At 41.0% G+C, this 13,891-nt stretch overlaps 1 protein-coding gene across 1 annotated transcript in view; it reads right to left on the bottom strand.

Moving 5' to 3' along the window:
• Nucleotides 1-1,639: 1,639 nt before the first annotated feature.
• Nucleotides 1,640-13,891, bottom strand: part of FAM81B (family with sequence similarity 81 member B) — a gene marked incomplete at both ends in the record, with an annotated part of 45,376 nt that continues 33,124 nt past the window's right edge. The window contains 5 exons of the mRNA XM_084305599.1: nt 1,640-1,761; nt 4,411-4,606; nt 6,183-6,315; nt 10,082-10,188; nt 12,101-12,230. Of these exons, the coding sequence (XP_084161725.1) occupies nt 1,640-1,761; nt 4,411-4,606; nt 6,183-6,315; nt 10,082-10,188; nt 12,101-12,230 (688 nt within the window). The remainder of the gene's footprint in view (nt 1,762-4,410; nt 4,607-6,182; nt 6,316-10,081; nt 10,189-12,100; nt 12,231-13,891) is intronic.

Raw genomic sequence — 13,891 nt, 5'->3', positions numbered from 1 at the left:
TGACATCACTTGCTTTCAGAAACACATTCATCAGTAACCTTGCATTTCCTCCTTTTGCTGCTGCTCAGCAGCCAAGGTACAGAGTGTGGAGGCTATACACCAAGCCATACCAACTACCGCTTCTCTGGCAGACAGGTACAAGGGTGAAAAATTGCAAGAGTGGCTAGAACAAAGTAGAGGAAGGTTGTGAGACTGCCCTTTACCAAATGTCTTGCTGTGCTGTGACTGCATTGAAAGACTTTAAGACCCCATACATAGTCTACAGTGAAGGCAAAGTACACATAAATGGACAGAATATGAAGTGACACTAAAATATGAATTCACAATAGCTCAATCTGCTGCTTATTATTAGGAGTTTGATGTTGCTGATTTCCTACTGCAAGTAGAAAATGTGACAAATGCAGATCAACCCAAAACTCTGCTCAGAAAAGTCCGGCCTCAGTGAAAAGGCAGAAATATTGTGACCTTGGTTGCTGGTTTGTTTGTTTGTTTGTTGTCTTTTTTACAAGAAGTAATCATTTTCTAGGACTTTTTAGTTACTGGAGAAGCTTTTAACACTTTTAACAAAGTTTCTCCCAGCAGGGGTGAACATGATTAATTGCTGAAGTAGGGTTCCCTACTGACTGCATCAATTCAGTTTCAGCAACCATGCTGTGCAGGTTTGGTGTCTTAAGAGAAGCCACCTGGAATCTGTGGTTTTGAGAAACCTCTTCTTCTGTAGAGCAAGAAGCACAAGAGCCTTGAGACAGGAGGTTATCTCAGTCTTCTTGAATTTCCTTCTCTTAGAGACGGATGGCGTTAGGCATTCGGGAAACAAATGTTACAGTTTAAATATTCATTTTTCTATTGCAATTGCACCATGACTGACTTATTTTGCCTCCTTGCTAAAGAACTCCTACTAGCCTCTGTTGGGAAATCAGAGCAATATGTTCCTTTTGCTCTACTCCAATTTTTTTTCCTTATTTACAGATTTATTTTCTTGTGGTTTTGTTTGTTTTTTAAGTAAAGCAAAATTTCTGATGTCAGTTACATTTTTGAGTACTATACTGCTAACCACCCCTTCATTTAGTGAAACAGAAGAGATGTGAAATAAGCTTTCTTAATAATGCATCTTCTAACAATTAACTTGCATTTTATCACACTCATACCTGATTTATTAGCTACTTTTAATGATCCAGTAAGTTCTTACAGTCAGTCCAAGTCATGCATCAGTACCATGCCACATTTCAGGATGTTATTACTACCTACACATTGGAGCTGGAGGAATGTGCTAGGGCTGATTTTAGTGTTTACACCAATCTAAAACCAGTATAGCTTATGGCAGGATGGGGCTAACGCTGCCCAAGGACTGAGTAATAGGTTTCTTAAAGTCCTTTAAATAGCATGAATGCCTTTGTATGAAATCTGCTTGCAGAATTCTAAAGTCAATCCTTAGAAAATCATGTACGTTTTATTGTGAAATTGGTATAAGCTGTTACTTTTGTGTCTGCACAATGTGATAAGTCACAAGAACATCCTGCAGGGACAGGGGGAAACGAAGGTGGGTGTGTCTAAAGACTGCTTCTTTTAATCCAGCTATGCTTCTCACTGGAGAGAGCACCTGCAAGTGTTGATAAGGATTTGCTTTTGGAGTTCATTCTCATGGGAGGTCACTCGCTTTGTATTTTCGAGTGTCTTTCTTCATCTTCTTTTTTTCAAGCTTCAGCTTTGCGTTCTGTATTTGTTTGAGCAGCTCCAGAGACTCATGAATAGATTGAAATCCTGGCAGAAGAATAGGAACAATTAATTAAATAGTGGTTGCTTTCAATACACTAAGAAATTCTGTGTGGTTTTTTTTTTTTTTTTTTTTTCCTTTGCAGAGGTTTCTGACCCACGTGTAATTCAGAGCACATTAAACCCAATCTATTTATTTCATCATTTTACTGAATACCATAGACAGGTATTAGCAGCTTAGGTTGCAAACTCCTTGCTATAGGATTAGTATCTTCCAGTGCACTGGACAATACCAAGCATGATAGAAGTTAACTGTAACTGACCTATTTATGGTCTGGAGTTAAGAAAATGCTATGTCTGTGTTTAAAACCAAGGGTACTGTTAGCTTTTGAAGTGTAATGGTCTTCTGCTGAGCACTGATTTTTATTTTATTTATGTATTTGAGTTTGCAGTCCTTATTTTGAATCAGACACTCCCATCAATGTGCTTGGTAGGAGTGCCTTTTCTGCAGCACCCTTGGAGTCTGCAGACTGGGTTTAAGTGCTTGCCCAGCACATCTTACCCATCTTGTCCATCTTACAGCCCCACAGCTTGTAGCCAGCTGTGCAATTTCTGCTGGCCTGGCATCTTACTGAGAGAAACTCAGCATCTGCAGTCAGATAACCAGCTGATACGTCGAAGGCAATAAAATGGCAAGACCACCAATTTCAGGGAAACAGATGTAGGCACGGCTGATGTGCAGTCTGCCCACCTGCAGGCAGCAAGGTTTGTGCCGTGAATCTCCAAGAGTTATAGCCACTATGAATAAAAATTACGTTTCATCTGAGATGGGCACTGTTTTTTCATACACAGCTGGGAGAGTGGGAGCTTAGCTTCACTTGCCATGTGTGCTTTGTATATAGCTATAGAAAAGAAATGGGAGTGTGCAGACGCAATTATTTTTTCTTCTAAAAACAGAAGTACAAAGCACTTTTATTGAGCCATAGTATAATTAAACATTGTTGGTAAAGAATGGAAAATTAAGTTGCTGTTAGGTAGCTGTTTCCGTTTTGCAGTACCTTTCAAGTTACATTGAAAGGTAACTTTTATAAAACATAAAAGGTACGTATAAAATATTTTATATTACATATAAAATTAATTCTTGTGCTCTTTTTTAAAAGTGCTTGTAGTAACATGACAGTTCATTACTTTTTTTTTTTTTCTTTTTGAACACTTGTTTATCATGGATTAATTTTGACACTGCCACACACTAGATAGCATTCAGTGAAATCACTGCATAGGGCTTAGAATTTTATAAATTCTGACCATGTCTGATTTCCAAGATGCTGATCTGTGCTAAAGCCCAAGCAGCTGTTGAGACCATTTATAAGCTGCTTCTGTGCCATTCATGCTGCTCTGCACCTCTTCAGTGGCCTTTTCTTCCCCTTTTGGGGGATCAACCCCTGGTAGACTGCCATGAGAAGGAGGAATCCTTGGACTTGAGTTTGAGGGCAAATAAGGCCAAAGTTCTGTGTAAACAGATCTCTTCTGTTGCTGATTTCTACAGGCAGGAATCTGAAGTTAAGAACTCCTGCTCACACACCAGAATATCATATTCTGAAATTTCTTATCCACAGAATTCTTTGGGATGCCGCCTTGTGCTGCCTTGTGCTTACTGGGTGGACTTGGGCAGTCAATCCTTCCTGTGCCAAGCTCCACAAAGACCCCAGGGCTTGATTGGTTACAGCTTTGGAGCCAGGCTTGTAGGTGGGCTGTGGAAAATGAAGGAATTGGAGCTGCACGGAGGAGCTGGGGTCCTAGTTCACAGACAGCTTTGGAGATGAGAACCAGATGCTTGAGTTTCAAGTGAGAACATGTAAGATGTGAAGCACTTGTGTAATGACTTTCAGCCATCTGTTCCGTTGCAGAGATGGGCTGAGTGATTTTTCAGATAACCTGACATTTCCATTTTGTTTCCATTATCAGCTGCAAGTAGATGGTATTGCAATGGATTGAGCGACGCAGGGTAGTTTATGGCAAGCAGAATTGTCCTTTTGAAAGCCTTGTGCTTTGTGCCAGGTAAAGGACTTCTAATTGCTGCTGAAGGTTGAACAGCCAGAATCGGCTCAGATTAGTGCAGTACTCATGTTCTCAGAATTACGTTTGAGATGGCCATATTATAAGAAGCAGCCACTGTGAATTCAGCAGTGTTACCCAAATGCTTCCCCATTCATTTGTGTAAAGTGTGGCCCATGGAGGGTATTTGTCACACATCCAGGGGCCTCTTTCTCCAGCTATTGTTAGCTGAGAGCAGGGCATAAAGGATGGAAATGATAGAGGTCATCAAACACATTCACAGGAGCAGGACCTGTGGGAGAAGGCAAGACTTGCACCTCCCAACTAAGGTTAGTGACCCCGTGAGTGGAAGAAATAAGTACTCTAAAATATTTGGAAAGCTGGTTGTGAAATTGCCTTTTAAGTGTCCTTGCCATCAGACCCCCCAGGAAAAGACAGCAGCCGTGTGTGAATGTCGTGCTGGCTGCCGGCGGTGCAGGTGGGCTGACCCAGACACCTAGAAATGACACCTCGCTAACTGGGGCTCAGGAGAGAGAAAGTCCTGTTAAGGTCTTTCTCCCTTTAACAGAAAGTATTTTCTGCAGCAGTAACTCACTGTACAAATTTATGTAAAAAATGAACTACATTAAAGATCATTCTCACCTGATCTGTATTCGTTTTGGATTTCCTCAAGCTCCTTCCAGATCTGTCTTTCAAATCTGGTGATTCTTGCGTGCAGGTTGTTTTCATCACTTCTCATCTGGTTCAACTCTTGTTTGTATTCCTCTGGTTTCTCTGTCTGTTCTAGCTTTAGTGACAGAAGCAGAAGCTTTTCCTCTATTTTCTTTTCTGCTGCTTCCTTTAAATGCAGAGAACAAGTTCACGGTAAGACGCTTTCAGTATGCCCACCACTAACCTGACACCTGGCATCCTTGATCCAGTCAAGTTTTGCTGCTTCATCCCAGGAGTAACAGCACTGCAGGAGTGCAGGTGAGTTCTGGTACCCTGGAGGGAATGCCAATGCTCTCCTCCCCAACACACTAGAACTGGGGAAAGGGCTGGGCCAGGACAGAGGTGGTTTTATTATTTTATTTATTCATTTATTTTGGTCAAAACCCTTGGGTCTTGTGGCTCAGAGACTCTTGTAGGCCCAGGTCAATGCCAGGCTCTGCCTCTCATGGAAGGTATCTGCAAACATGGCAGGCTTGTTTGAACCTGAACAGGGCTTGGGGTGGTGCTGAAAACATACTCTGGGCACCCCTGGGGGCTGAGCTGTGTTTTTTTTTCAGGGAGGAGATGCCCAGAGGACCACTGGCTGCTCCACAGCACTGCATTCACACAGCAGTAAATGCTCTCCTTGTTATTCAGTCTGCCAGGAGGTGGCTTTGAGAGCTTTAGGTCCTGTTACTACCACGTTGCTTGGCACTATGGTCTCCCAGAGGAAAGAGTCACCACATATAATTGGTGCGTTTTATCAAAAACAATCACAAAAGCAGTATTGGTGCAGGAAGTGGATTCTACCAGTAGCTGTGAGACAGTGCCTGAAAGGTCAGAAACATTGCTCGTATGTGCCTGCACCAAGTGTTGGTGGTACTGAGTACTAGAGATCATCAAGCAGAATAAATGGAGACTGAAGTTCAAGGGTGTTTTAGTTCTCCTGCTTCTCAATGTGGTCTTTGATCAGCTATCATCACCCTGGCACTGAGACGTGGTGATCATATTTTAATCAGTTTTGAACTCTGAGGCTGAGCATATAGCTGCTTATTTCAAAGGAGGGAAAGCTTTTAAAGCTGTGGAGGAATTAATTAAAAGGCACTGGTCCTGTGCCAAGCGCTAACTGCTGCTGTGGAATCCAAACTCGGTGCATTTTAATATACCAACCGCAGTATGGCGATGGGGTGTCTATATTTAAAACCAGGCAGAATTTGCATAGAAGATCCCTTACTATTCTCAGCTTGTCAATGAATGAAAACTTGATGTTCAGTGGTGGCACTGGTGCTCGTTTTGGGTCAGGAAACCACTGCTGTAGGTACACCGGGGTTACATGAATGGGAAGAGTTACCATAACCAAGGAAAAGTGCATTTCCCATCTTGCTGGGAGTTTTGTCAGAGATACTAAAAAACCACTTGGACGAGCCCCAAGCCCTGCCTTTGCTACTGGCCCTGTTTGAGTGAAGAGTTGATCCTAGTGGCTTCCTGATATCTCTTTGAAATAAATTATTCCTCCACTACATGATTTCCGTAGTTCATCATTTTGCTGGCCGTGTCCCAAGGCACCAGGGCAATTCATTTTTTTTCCACTTGATCTCATTTCTTCCGTGTGTGATTCGGTTTTGATGGGATTAGGGTTTTGGGAGGGGGGCTTCGTGCCCTCCATCCTGCGAGCCCCACGGGCCAGCCCCGTGCCCAAGGGATGCTGTGGAGGAAAGCCTTACCAGCCTCTCCTTCATGGCATTCAGCAGCTGGTGCCTGTGCTGGGCTTGGTCCTCCGAGCGTGTCAGCTGCGCTTCTGTCCACTTCTGCTGGTGCTGCATCTGATCTTTGAAGTCGCTTAGAATGCTTGTCAACCTGAAATCATGATTATTTATTTATTTACTTATTTTTAGCAATGAGACTTAAGGTTTAGTCAGTATAATGGGGGAGTCTTGAGTCATTTGAGTAAATTAAGTTACTCCAAACCTCCTCAGTATTTTCCCAAGAAGGCCTAAGCTCAATAATTTTAGTAATCCTTAACTTGGAGGTTGTGCATACATGCCAAAATGTGATTTATCCAGTGCAGTCTAATTTAGGAAAATACCCGAGGGCTGAAAAATGTGGATTTTCAACTTGAATGATCTTTATTTGAACTGCATGAAGAAACTACACTATCCCACTGGACACCAGCTTTGTAGCTGAGCATCAGGGGGATCAGCCAAACCCCTTGTGGTTTGAAAATCAAGTTCAAAAGGATCAAAGAAGTTTGTGAGTAAAATTTACAAACACAATGCGGTTGCCTTTGAACCAGCAGCTGGACAGAAATCTGAAGGCCCCCCCAGTGCAGGCAGCACCTGGAGACATGGCAGGCCAGAGGAACCAACAAATGTCACTTGTACCAAATATACAAGCCCTCAGGCTAGAGGACTGTATGGTTTAGACTTCGTTTTTCTCATGCTGCAGCTTGTAATTTATAACATGAGCCATGACGAGACGTGAATTTAGGTCAAACTTTAGTCATGCATCTAAATTTTCTTGCTTATGCAGGTGACCTGAGTTCATGGAAAAATTTAATGTGGTGGTATTAATTTCGAACACATATTTTCATGCAAACTGTGACCACTTGAAATTTACTTGGGCTGGATTACAGATCAACTGCTTGGCAACACTGCAGAAACCAACAGTAAAGAGCAGGATTTTATAACCAGACTTCATGCTTAGAGTACTTGTAATACTTAATAGCACTTCTCAAAAGGGTGTTTGAGTGAAATCGTTTTTTTATAACAAGGGGTTGATAACAATTTTGCATCAGTCTAATGAAGCGATAATTACCATCAGCAGCCAGTGTAAATGTACGAAACAAATTAATGATAACAGAATTTCCCTAAGTGATACGCGTCTGCAGTTTGTTTGCCGAGATCGTGTACACAAACAGCTGTTAGGCCAGTTTATTATTCATTTTAATAATTCTACGTTTTGTGTTTTTTTTTTTTTTTTTTTTTTTTTTTTACAATAGAAATTTGAAATATTGATTTTTGTCATTTATAGCCCTTACATGCATATGCAAACATGCACACACTTTACTTCCTGGAGTACTAGCCTTTGCTTTTGAGAAAATAAGATGATATTGTGATATGATGCTGGTGATACAGACCACTGTTTGATCTGTGTAGTTTATGGTGGGTAGGAGAGGTACAGTGAGCCTTCCTCAGACCTAGCAGAGTGAGCCACCTGGCTTGAATAGTACAAGTTGCCATCTGAACCCTGCTTTGGAGGGGGGTGGTAGGGATGGAGTTAGGGCTCTATCAAAGCCACTACTACCTGCTCTGAGGTTATTGAGAGCAAATTTGAGGTCAGTAAGCAAGCTGATAATTGCAAGAGTTGTAGTTCTGCTCAACCAGCAGATCAGGCAATAACAGGGCTGGTTATTTCGTCAGATAGACCTTTCGTGTAGTTAATCACAGATTTCCATCCTTGAGGCATAAAATGAGGTACGATGATGCCATTTTGTTAGCATTATTGAAAAAAAAATAATGATCAATATCATTTTAATTGGTAAAGTGGAATTAAGCACGTATGACTATTGATGGTCAGCTTTGTTCAAAGGTTAAAAATCAAATTCTGTGTGGGGAGTAAGATATGCAGTTGGCCTGTGACTTTGCTCTGCATGCTCTGAACTTGGGAAAGAAGGAATTAAAAGGATTTAAACTTAAAAATGAATTATTTGAGAGCAGTGTTTAGGCAAGTTGGAAAATGTGGCAAAAACGTGGTGGTTAAGCAGCACCCTGCTTTGCTCCACTGGAACGCTTCTTAAATTGCCATCCCTACCACGTGGAGCTCACACAATTACATCTCAGGGGAGCAAGAGAGACCACAGATTTGCCATAGTCTCTGGTCCAGCAAATCCCTGAAATATTAGTAAGGGGATATTTGTGGATATTTAGTAGGAACATACTCCAGCAGTGCTACAATAAATTTTCATGCATGAGACTAAATCTATTGATGAGTGAGCTGGCTTTGCTATGGATACTACAGATATTCCTAAGCTAACTGGCCTGGGGAGATAAGCATCCAGTCCCCTGATGGTGAAGGTCCACATTACCTAGGGAGTCCTGAAACACTTTAAAAATTCATCAGGTTCTCAGTAACAGTATCAGTCTGCACTTCCACAATACAACTGCCAGACTGCAAAAACTGCTGGTTGGAGACAGCTGCGTGTCAGCTGAAAAGGCAGCTCTGGGCTTCCAAGCTGATCTAAACATGCCAGCGTGCAAGTAGAAGCTCCAGTCTGTTCCAGCAAAAGAGGTTAAATTTAATTTCAGCTCTTTAAAAAGTAAGCATAAATCTGGTAGAATTTTAAAGGTGCAATATGGGAAAAGACAGACATATTTCCCAAAGAGCATGCTATTTTAATTAAAGATGATATTAACTGGAATAGAATCTCAGCATTTTGATAAATAAGCCTTTTGGATTTCATGTTAAAAGACCGACTGCAAGTACATTTCAGGGCCTTGAAAGCCATCCCTTTCAGCTTCCTATTTCTGTTGACAGCTTCAGTAAGCTCTAATTAACTTTTGAGAATCTCAGCATTTACTTCAATTCAGTTTTCCAATTTCCTTCTTTTCTGGCATTGTTCCCTTTTTCTTTCCCTCTTATTTTGTTTTTATTTCCTGTTCCTCTCACTTTGTCTTGATTCATATTCTCTGTTCTCCATCCCTCTGTAATTCTTCTTTTTTTATTTCCCCACTTTAATTCATTCCCAATTTTATCTGTTATTTCCCCATTGATCCCTACTTCTTTTCCTGTCCTCTTGACAGGAACATTTTTACATTTAAAGCTCTAGCATATTTTTAACTCTGAATGCAATTCAGATAAATCGTCATTCAAATACCTCAACATTTTAAGGAGTGGGTCTGTTCCCTCTGAAATACTGTTATTGCAGTATTATTATAATTAAATTTTCATCCAAGCTGGTTCTGCTTTTAATGCTGGGCTGTTCTGCATTGTCCTGAATATGGATGCTGAATACTTTCATTCATTGCATCCCTCAATGGCGCTTCCTCTTCTCTAAAACTCATCAGGTTCAAAATGACACTGTAAAAGTACTTTTGCAGCTAGAATAGGAGAAATATCCCTCATAAGAAAGACACAGTAAATTGCAAATCCAAGGGCACATGAAGCTATGCACCTGCTTCAGCCCTTGGCTACCATCCCTGGCTTGTCCCTGCCACCTCCCTCCATCAGCAGCACCCCTGCCCCTGGCTCCTCTCTCAGAAATGGGCAAACTGAGCAAATGCATAAAGAAAATGTCTTCTGCACATTAGGCTAGTCACAAATTAGCTGCAATTATAATGGTAAATAGCATCTTTGTATTTAGTGCCTTTCTTTTAAGCGTGGAGAGGTAATTGGTTTCATACCTTTCTTCTTACAAGGTGGCATTTAGTGCCTCATTGTAACAATTAGCTTGCAAGACAATGTACTTTTATTATGTATTTTCATTATTTTATAGCATAGATCTTCATTAACCTTCTCTTAGTGTTTTGAATGGATGTTAATTAATGGGTTTGTTTTGCTGTTTCATAGCAACCTGTTCATCATACTAAAGAATCCAGGGTGAATTATAATAATGAAAATCACCTACTTGAAATCCAGAAGTTGCAATTTGTGATGTTGATCTCCCTGGACTGTCTTTAAATTTGAGCTTTGATCAGAGTTGGAAGCCTCTATCTTGCCTAATAGCTGCATTACCTAATGAGAATTCAACAGAGAACACCTTTATGAGCCAGACTATAAGCACTTATATTTAAATATGTATTATAATTGCAAGAGGGAAAAAAAAAAAAAAAAGAAAGAAAAAAAAACAAGCAAACAAACAAACAAAAACAGCTAATATGAAGAACTCTGAACTCTCTCACAAATAATTACACTCAGCAAAGACAGACTTGAGCTCAAAGTCACCAAGGCTGCAAGACCAATGTCAAAGTCTTTGTGGAGATGGACTTCGCAGTTAAATTCAGGGATATTCACTTACTTATCTTTTGTGCACATTTGTATCCAACACCAATTGGACTCCTTCTCACCCGGAGCAGAGAAGGGAGGAGAGCCAGCATCTGTGGGTGACACAGAGGCCATGCCCACTATGTAAAGGGATGCTGGATGCTCAGATGCTTTTGGAAGGTGTAGGACAGAGTGACGCAGGAGGCTGGGATCCACCAGAAACCCATGTCTTGCATGGCCTCACCCTCCATGAGCTTCAGCAGCACAGCCTGGGCCAAGGCACTTACTGCTGCATGCAGATGCTTGATCCCAAAGGGCAGTCTGACCTGATGGGCTTGTGACTCAGCCTGCCTTCCCCAATTTATTAATAATTTAGAGGGAATGCTAAATCCCAGCATTGTTCCTTGGTGATTTTACACTAATGAGGCCAGAAAACACCCTGGTGAGAAGATGCCCCCAACTATTTGGTAGCTGTGGCACATCCATGTCAAAAGATTGCCACCAAAGACTCATTACGCTGTCTTGGTACCTTATTTTTTTGCAACAGAATATGGCTTTTTTTTCAGTTCTTTCCTTTGCTTCTGTCCTGAAGTCACATGAGAATAACTTTTCCCACTTCACTTGAGAAAGCATCATGCCTCGTGTGTCTGCTGCTTGGTGTACCGTTGCACATGACTCTGACATGCACATGCTCCGTTCCCCATTCCCAGGAAGGAAGAACATTTTTACATGTATTCAAGGAGACAGATGTCCAAATAGTGTCTTATAATAGAATTCCAGGTAAAATACCTTCATTTAAACTGTCACAGGTAATTTTAACTTGTAGAATAGGATGCATGGATAGGCAAGGTACAAAATGACTGGAACTTGTCCTGTGCGGCAGAAGATGAAGTCAAAACATGATAATGACTTTATACTGGATACCAAGTGCATGAGACTCTGAATGTCCTATACCTGCTCCCAGGCTCAGTCCCAGTGGGCACAGACAGCATTTAGTTTGGGGCAGGAGCAGAGGAGTGTGTCATGCTGCATGCTCAGAAAGCCAAACTTCCCCGTAAAGTTGGACTCATGCAAAATTTTATTGCTAAGGCTCCTGATTCTGTCAGAGGATCTAAAACCGCTACTGGGTGCAGAGAACCTGTCACAAGAAGAGACTGGCTCAGAGGAACTGTATGCAGTAACAGCTGTTATTTGTTGTTGGCTTATGCTTTTTATGGAGAAAAAAAAATTAAATTAAATTAAAAAAAAAAAAATCAACATTATATTTTCAAAACCTTTTGTGATACTGCCAACATTCACATAGAATTGGAGATGCTATTGGATACCTTCCTGCCACCACCTTAAAACTGAAGGAAAACCAGCTGAACTTTCCAGGTGCACTTAAAAGAGCGTCGTGATTTTTTTCACGGGTCTTGTAAATTATGTTGAGAAACTGTAAAGGGACATTAATGATCTGAGTATCCCAAGTCCTATAATATTTGTATTATCTGTTATTAGTCTACACCTATTAAAAAGGCTACTTAATTTGTATTTAAAAAAGTAATAATCCTGTCATATAAGCACTGTATCCATTGTTAATGTTGGTCAGCAGAGGAGGAGAGGAAGCTCTCCATATACCCATAGTCTCCACCTCAGGTATTTCACCGTGGGCTTCTGCACTCACCATCTTCTCAAAGCCACTCACAGAATACTTGAGGGTAGAGTGAAGGCTGTAAATCTCCTTATCAATCTTCTGGACCTCATGCCTGATAATGCTGATGTCTCCTGATAGCTTTGCAATACTTGCCTCGCATCTGCAATTAGAGACAAGAGATCTGCATGGAGACATGTGAGAACAGACAGTGTTGGGGAAGATCAATTTTGGAGCCACTACAGGCAAAAACCTTTCTGTTTTATAGGAAGCATTTGTCACTTTGTATTTAAACTCCTTCAGGTGCATTCACAAAAATATCTTGTCATGTGTGAAGTAGACAAATAAAGGATTTGAGAGTAACAGCATTGATTAACAGCAAAATGCCTAAAATTCTTCCCTTTTCAGCTTCTGTCTTCATTGCACCTGTACATATTGCATATGCACAATGTATATACATGTATATTTACATATATGCTTTTTGTTTGTTTGTTTTCCATAGGAGGAAGATTATTTTGTTAGCTTATTTGTAAATATTCACATAACATTGTAAAAATATTCAAATTGAGCAAGAAGATGCAGTCTTGTGCTTCTGCACCACTCCTCTGGGAGGAGAGGAATGACAGAGTTCCCCCCTGCACATGTGCCCCCCCAGGAGCAAGCTCCAGTGTGAGCAGCATTAGAAACAAAATTATGGCAACAAATATCCTAATCAATTCTGTGTGTGCATTACACGAAGCACTGCACCTCTTAACATTAAAAAAAAAAAAAAAAAAAAGAAATTGAATAACAAAAACAGCTAAGTTTTAAAATGCCAGAGGAATTATCCTTTAAAAAGGAAAATTCACAGAATAAAGCCAGTGCTGTTGACAAGTAAAGGATGTCAAGAGAAATTGTGGCAGTTCAAATAGACCAGCTTTCTGTCATCTCCTGATGATGCTGAGATATTGTGACACTCCTACAGTGCCTTCACATCAAGCAAATTGAAGAAGCTTCTGCAGATAACAGAGGCTTTGTACATGCACAGATGGAATGAGGCTGCCCTGGAGATGCAGTGTGGGATTAATGCGCCAGGGTCAGAGCAGCGGGGACCCCGTTGGAGGTGTAGCCACCAAACCCCATCTCCCCATGCACTGTGTCTGTGCTGTGCATGGCATAGCTCTGTGCCTTGCTGTGGTTTGGTGGATTGAGTCCTGCAGTGAATGGGGTTCCCTGGGCCTTGCTTAAATCTTGCTCCAATACATGGTTCATGTGGGAGATGTACGACCTCTTGCAGTGAGGTCCCTGTTTTCCAGGCACAGAAATGGAAGCTGGGGAGTATGCGAGGAGGCACTGGATGGGCTGGGAAAGGTGTAGAAAAGTGCTTCTATGAGATTTGCATATAAATTAAAAAGAATAAAGTCTTAAATGCCTCTAATGGTTGTACCAAAGGATTTAATTCTAGGCAGGAATATAGCTGCCTGCTATAGATTCAAGGAGCTTTACTCTTCACAGCCATGGAAGGAACAGTATATGTTGGAGTATTTTATTTGGCAAAGTATTGCGTATTCTGAGTCAACTAACTTCATGGGAATGCACCAATCTAGCACTAAGCTGGACTTTTCCTTTGAGCAACAGAAAAGTCCACACGAAAAAGAAAGTATCATGTAAATATCTGTGTAAAGTGCAATGCTTATTCAGTCATTTGTTGGTGAGGCTGAAAAGAGCCTGTGTTTATAAGCAGTCAGTATTTATAAGAAGCGGTGCTTTCTTTTTTCAGTTGATTGACTTATTTTTGTTGCTCTAATACATGATCCCAATCCCAAAGGAATTATTGTTTTAATA

Source organism: Netta rufina (genome assembly GCF_964035555.1).
Source record: "Netta rufina genome assembly, chromosome: Z".
Taxonomy (NCBI): domain Eukaryota; kingdom Metazoa; phylum Chordata; class Aves; order Anseriformes; family Anatidae; genus Netta; species Netta rufina.
Note: the sequence above shows the minus strand (reverse complement) of the source record. Positions and strands in the feature narration are given on the sequence as shown.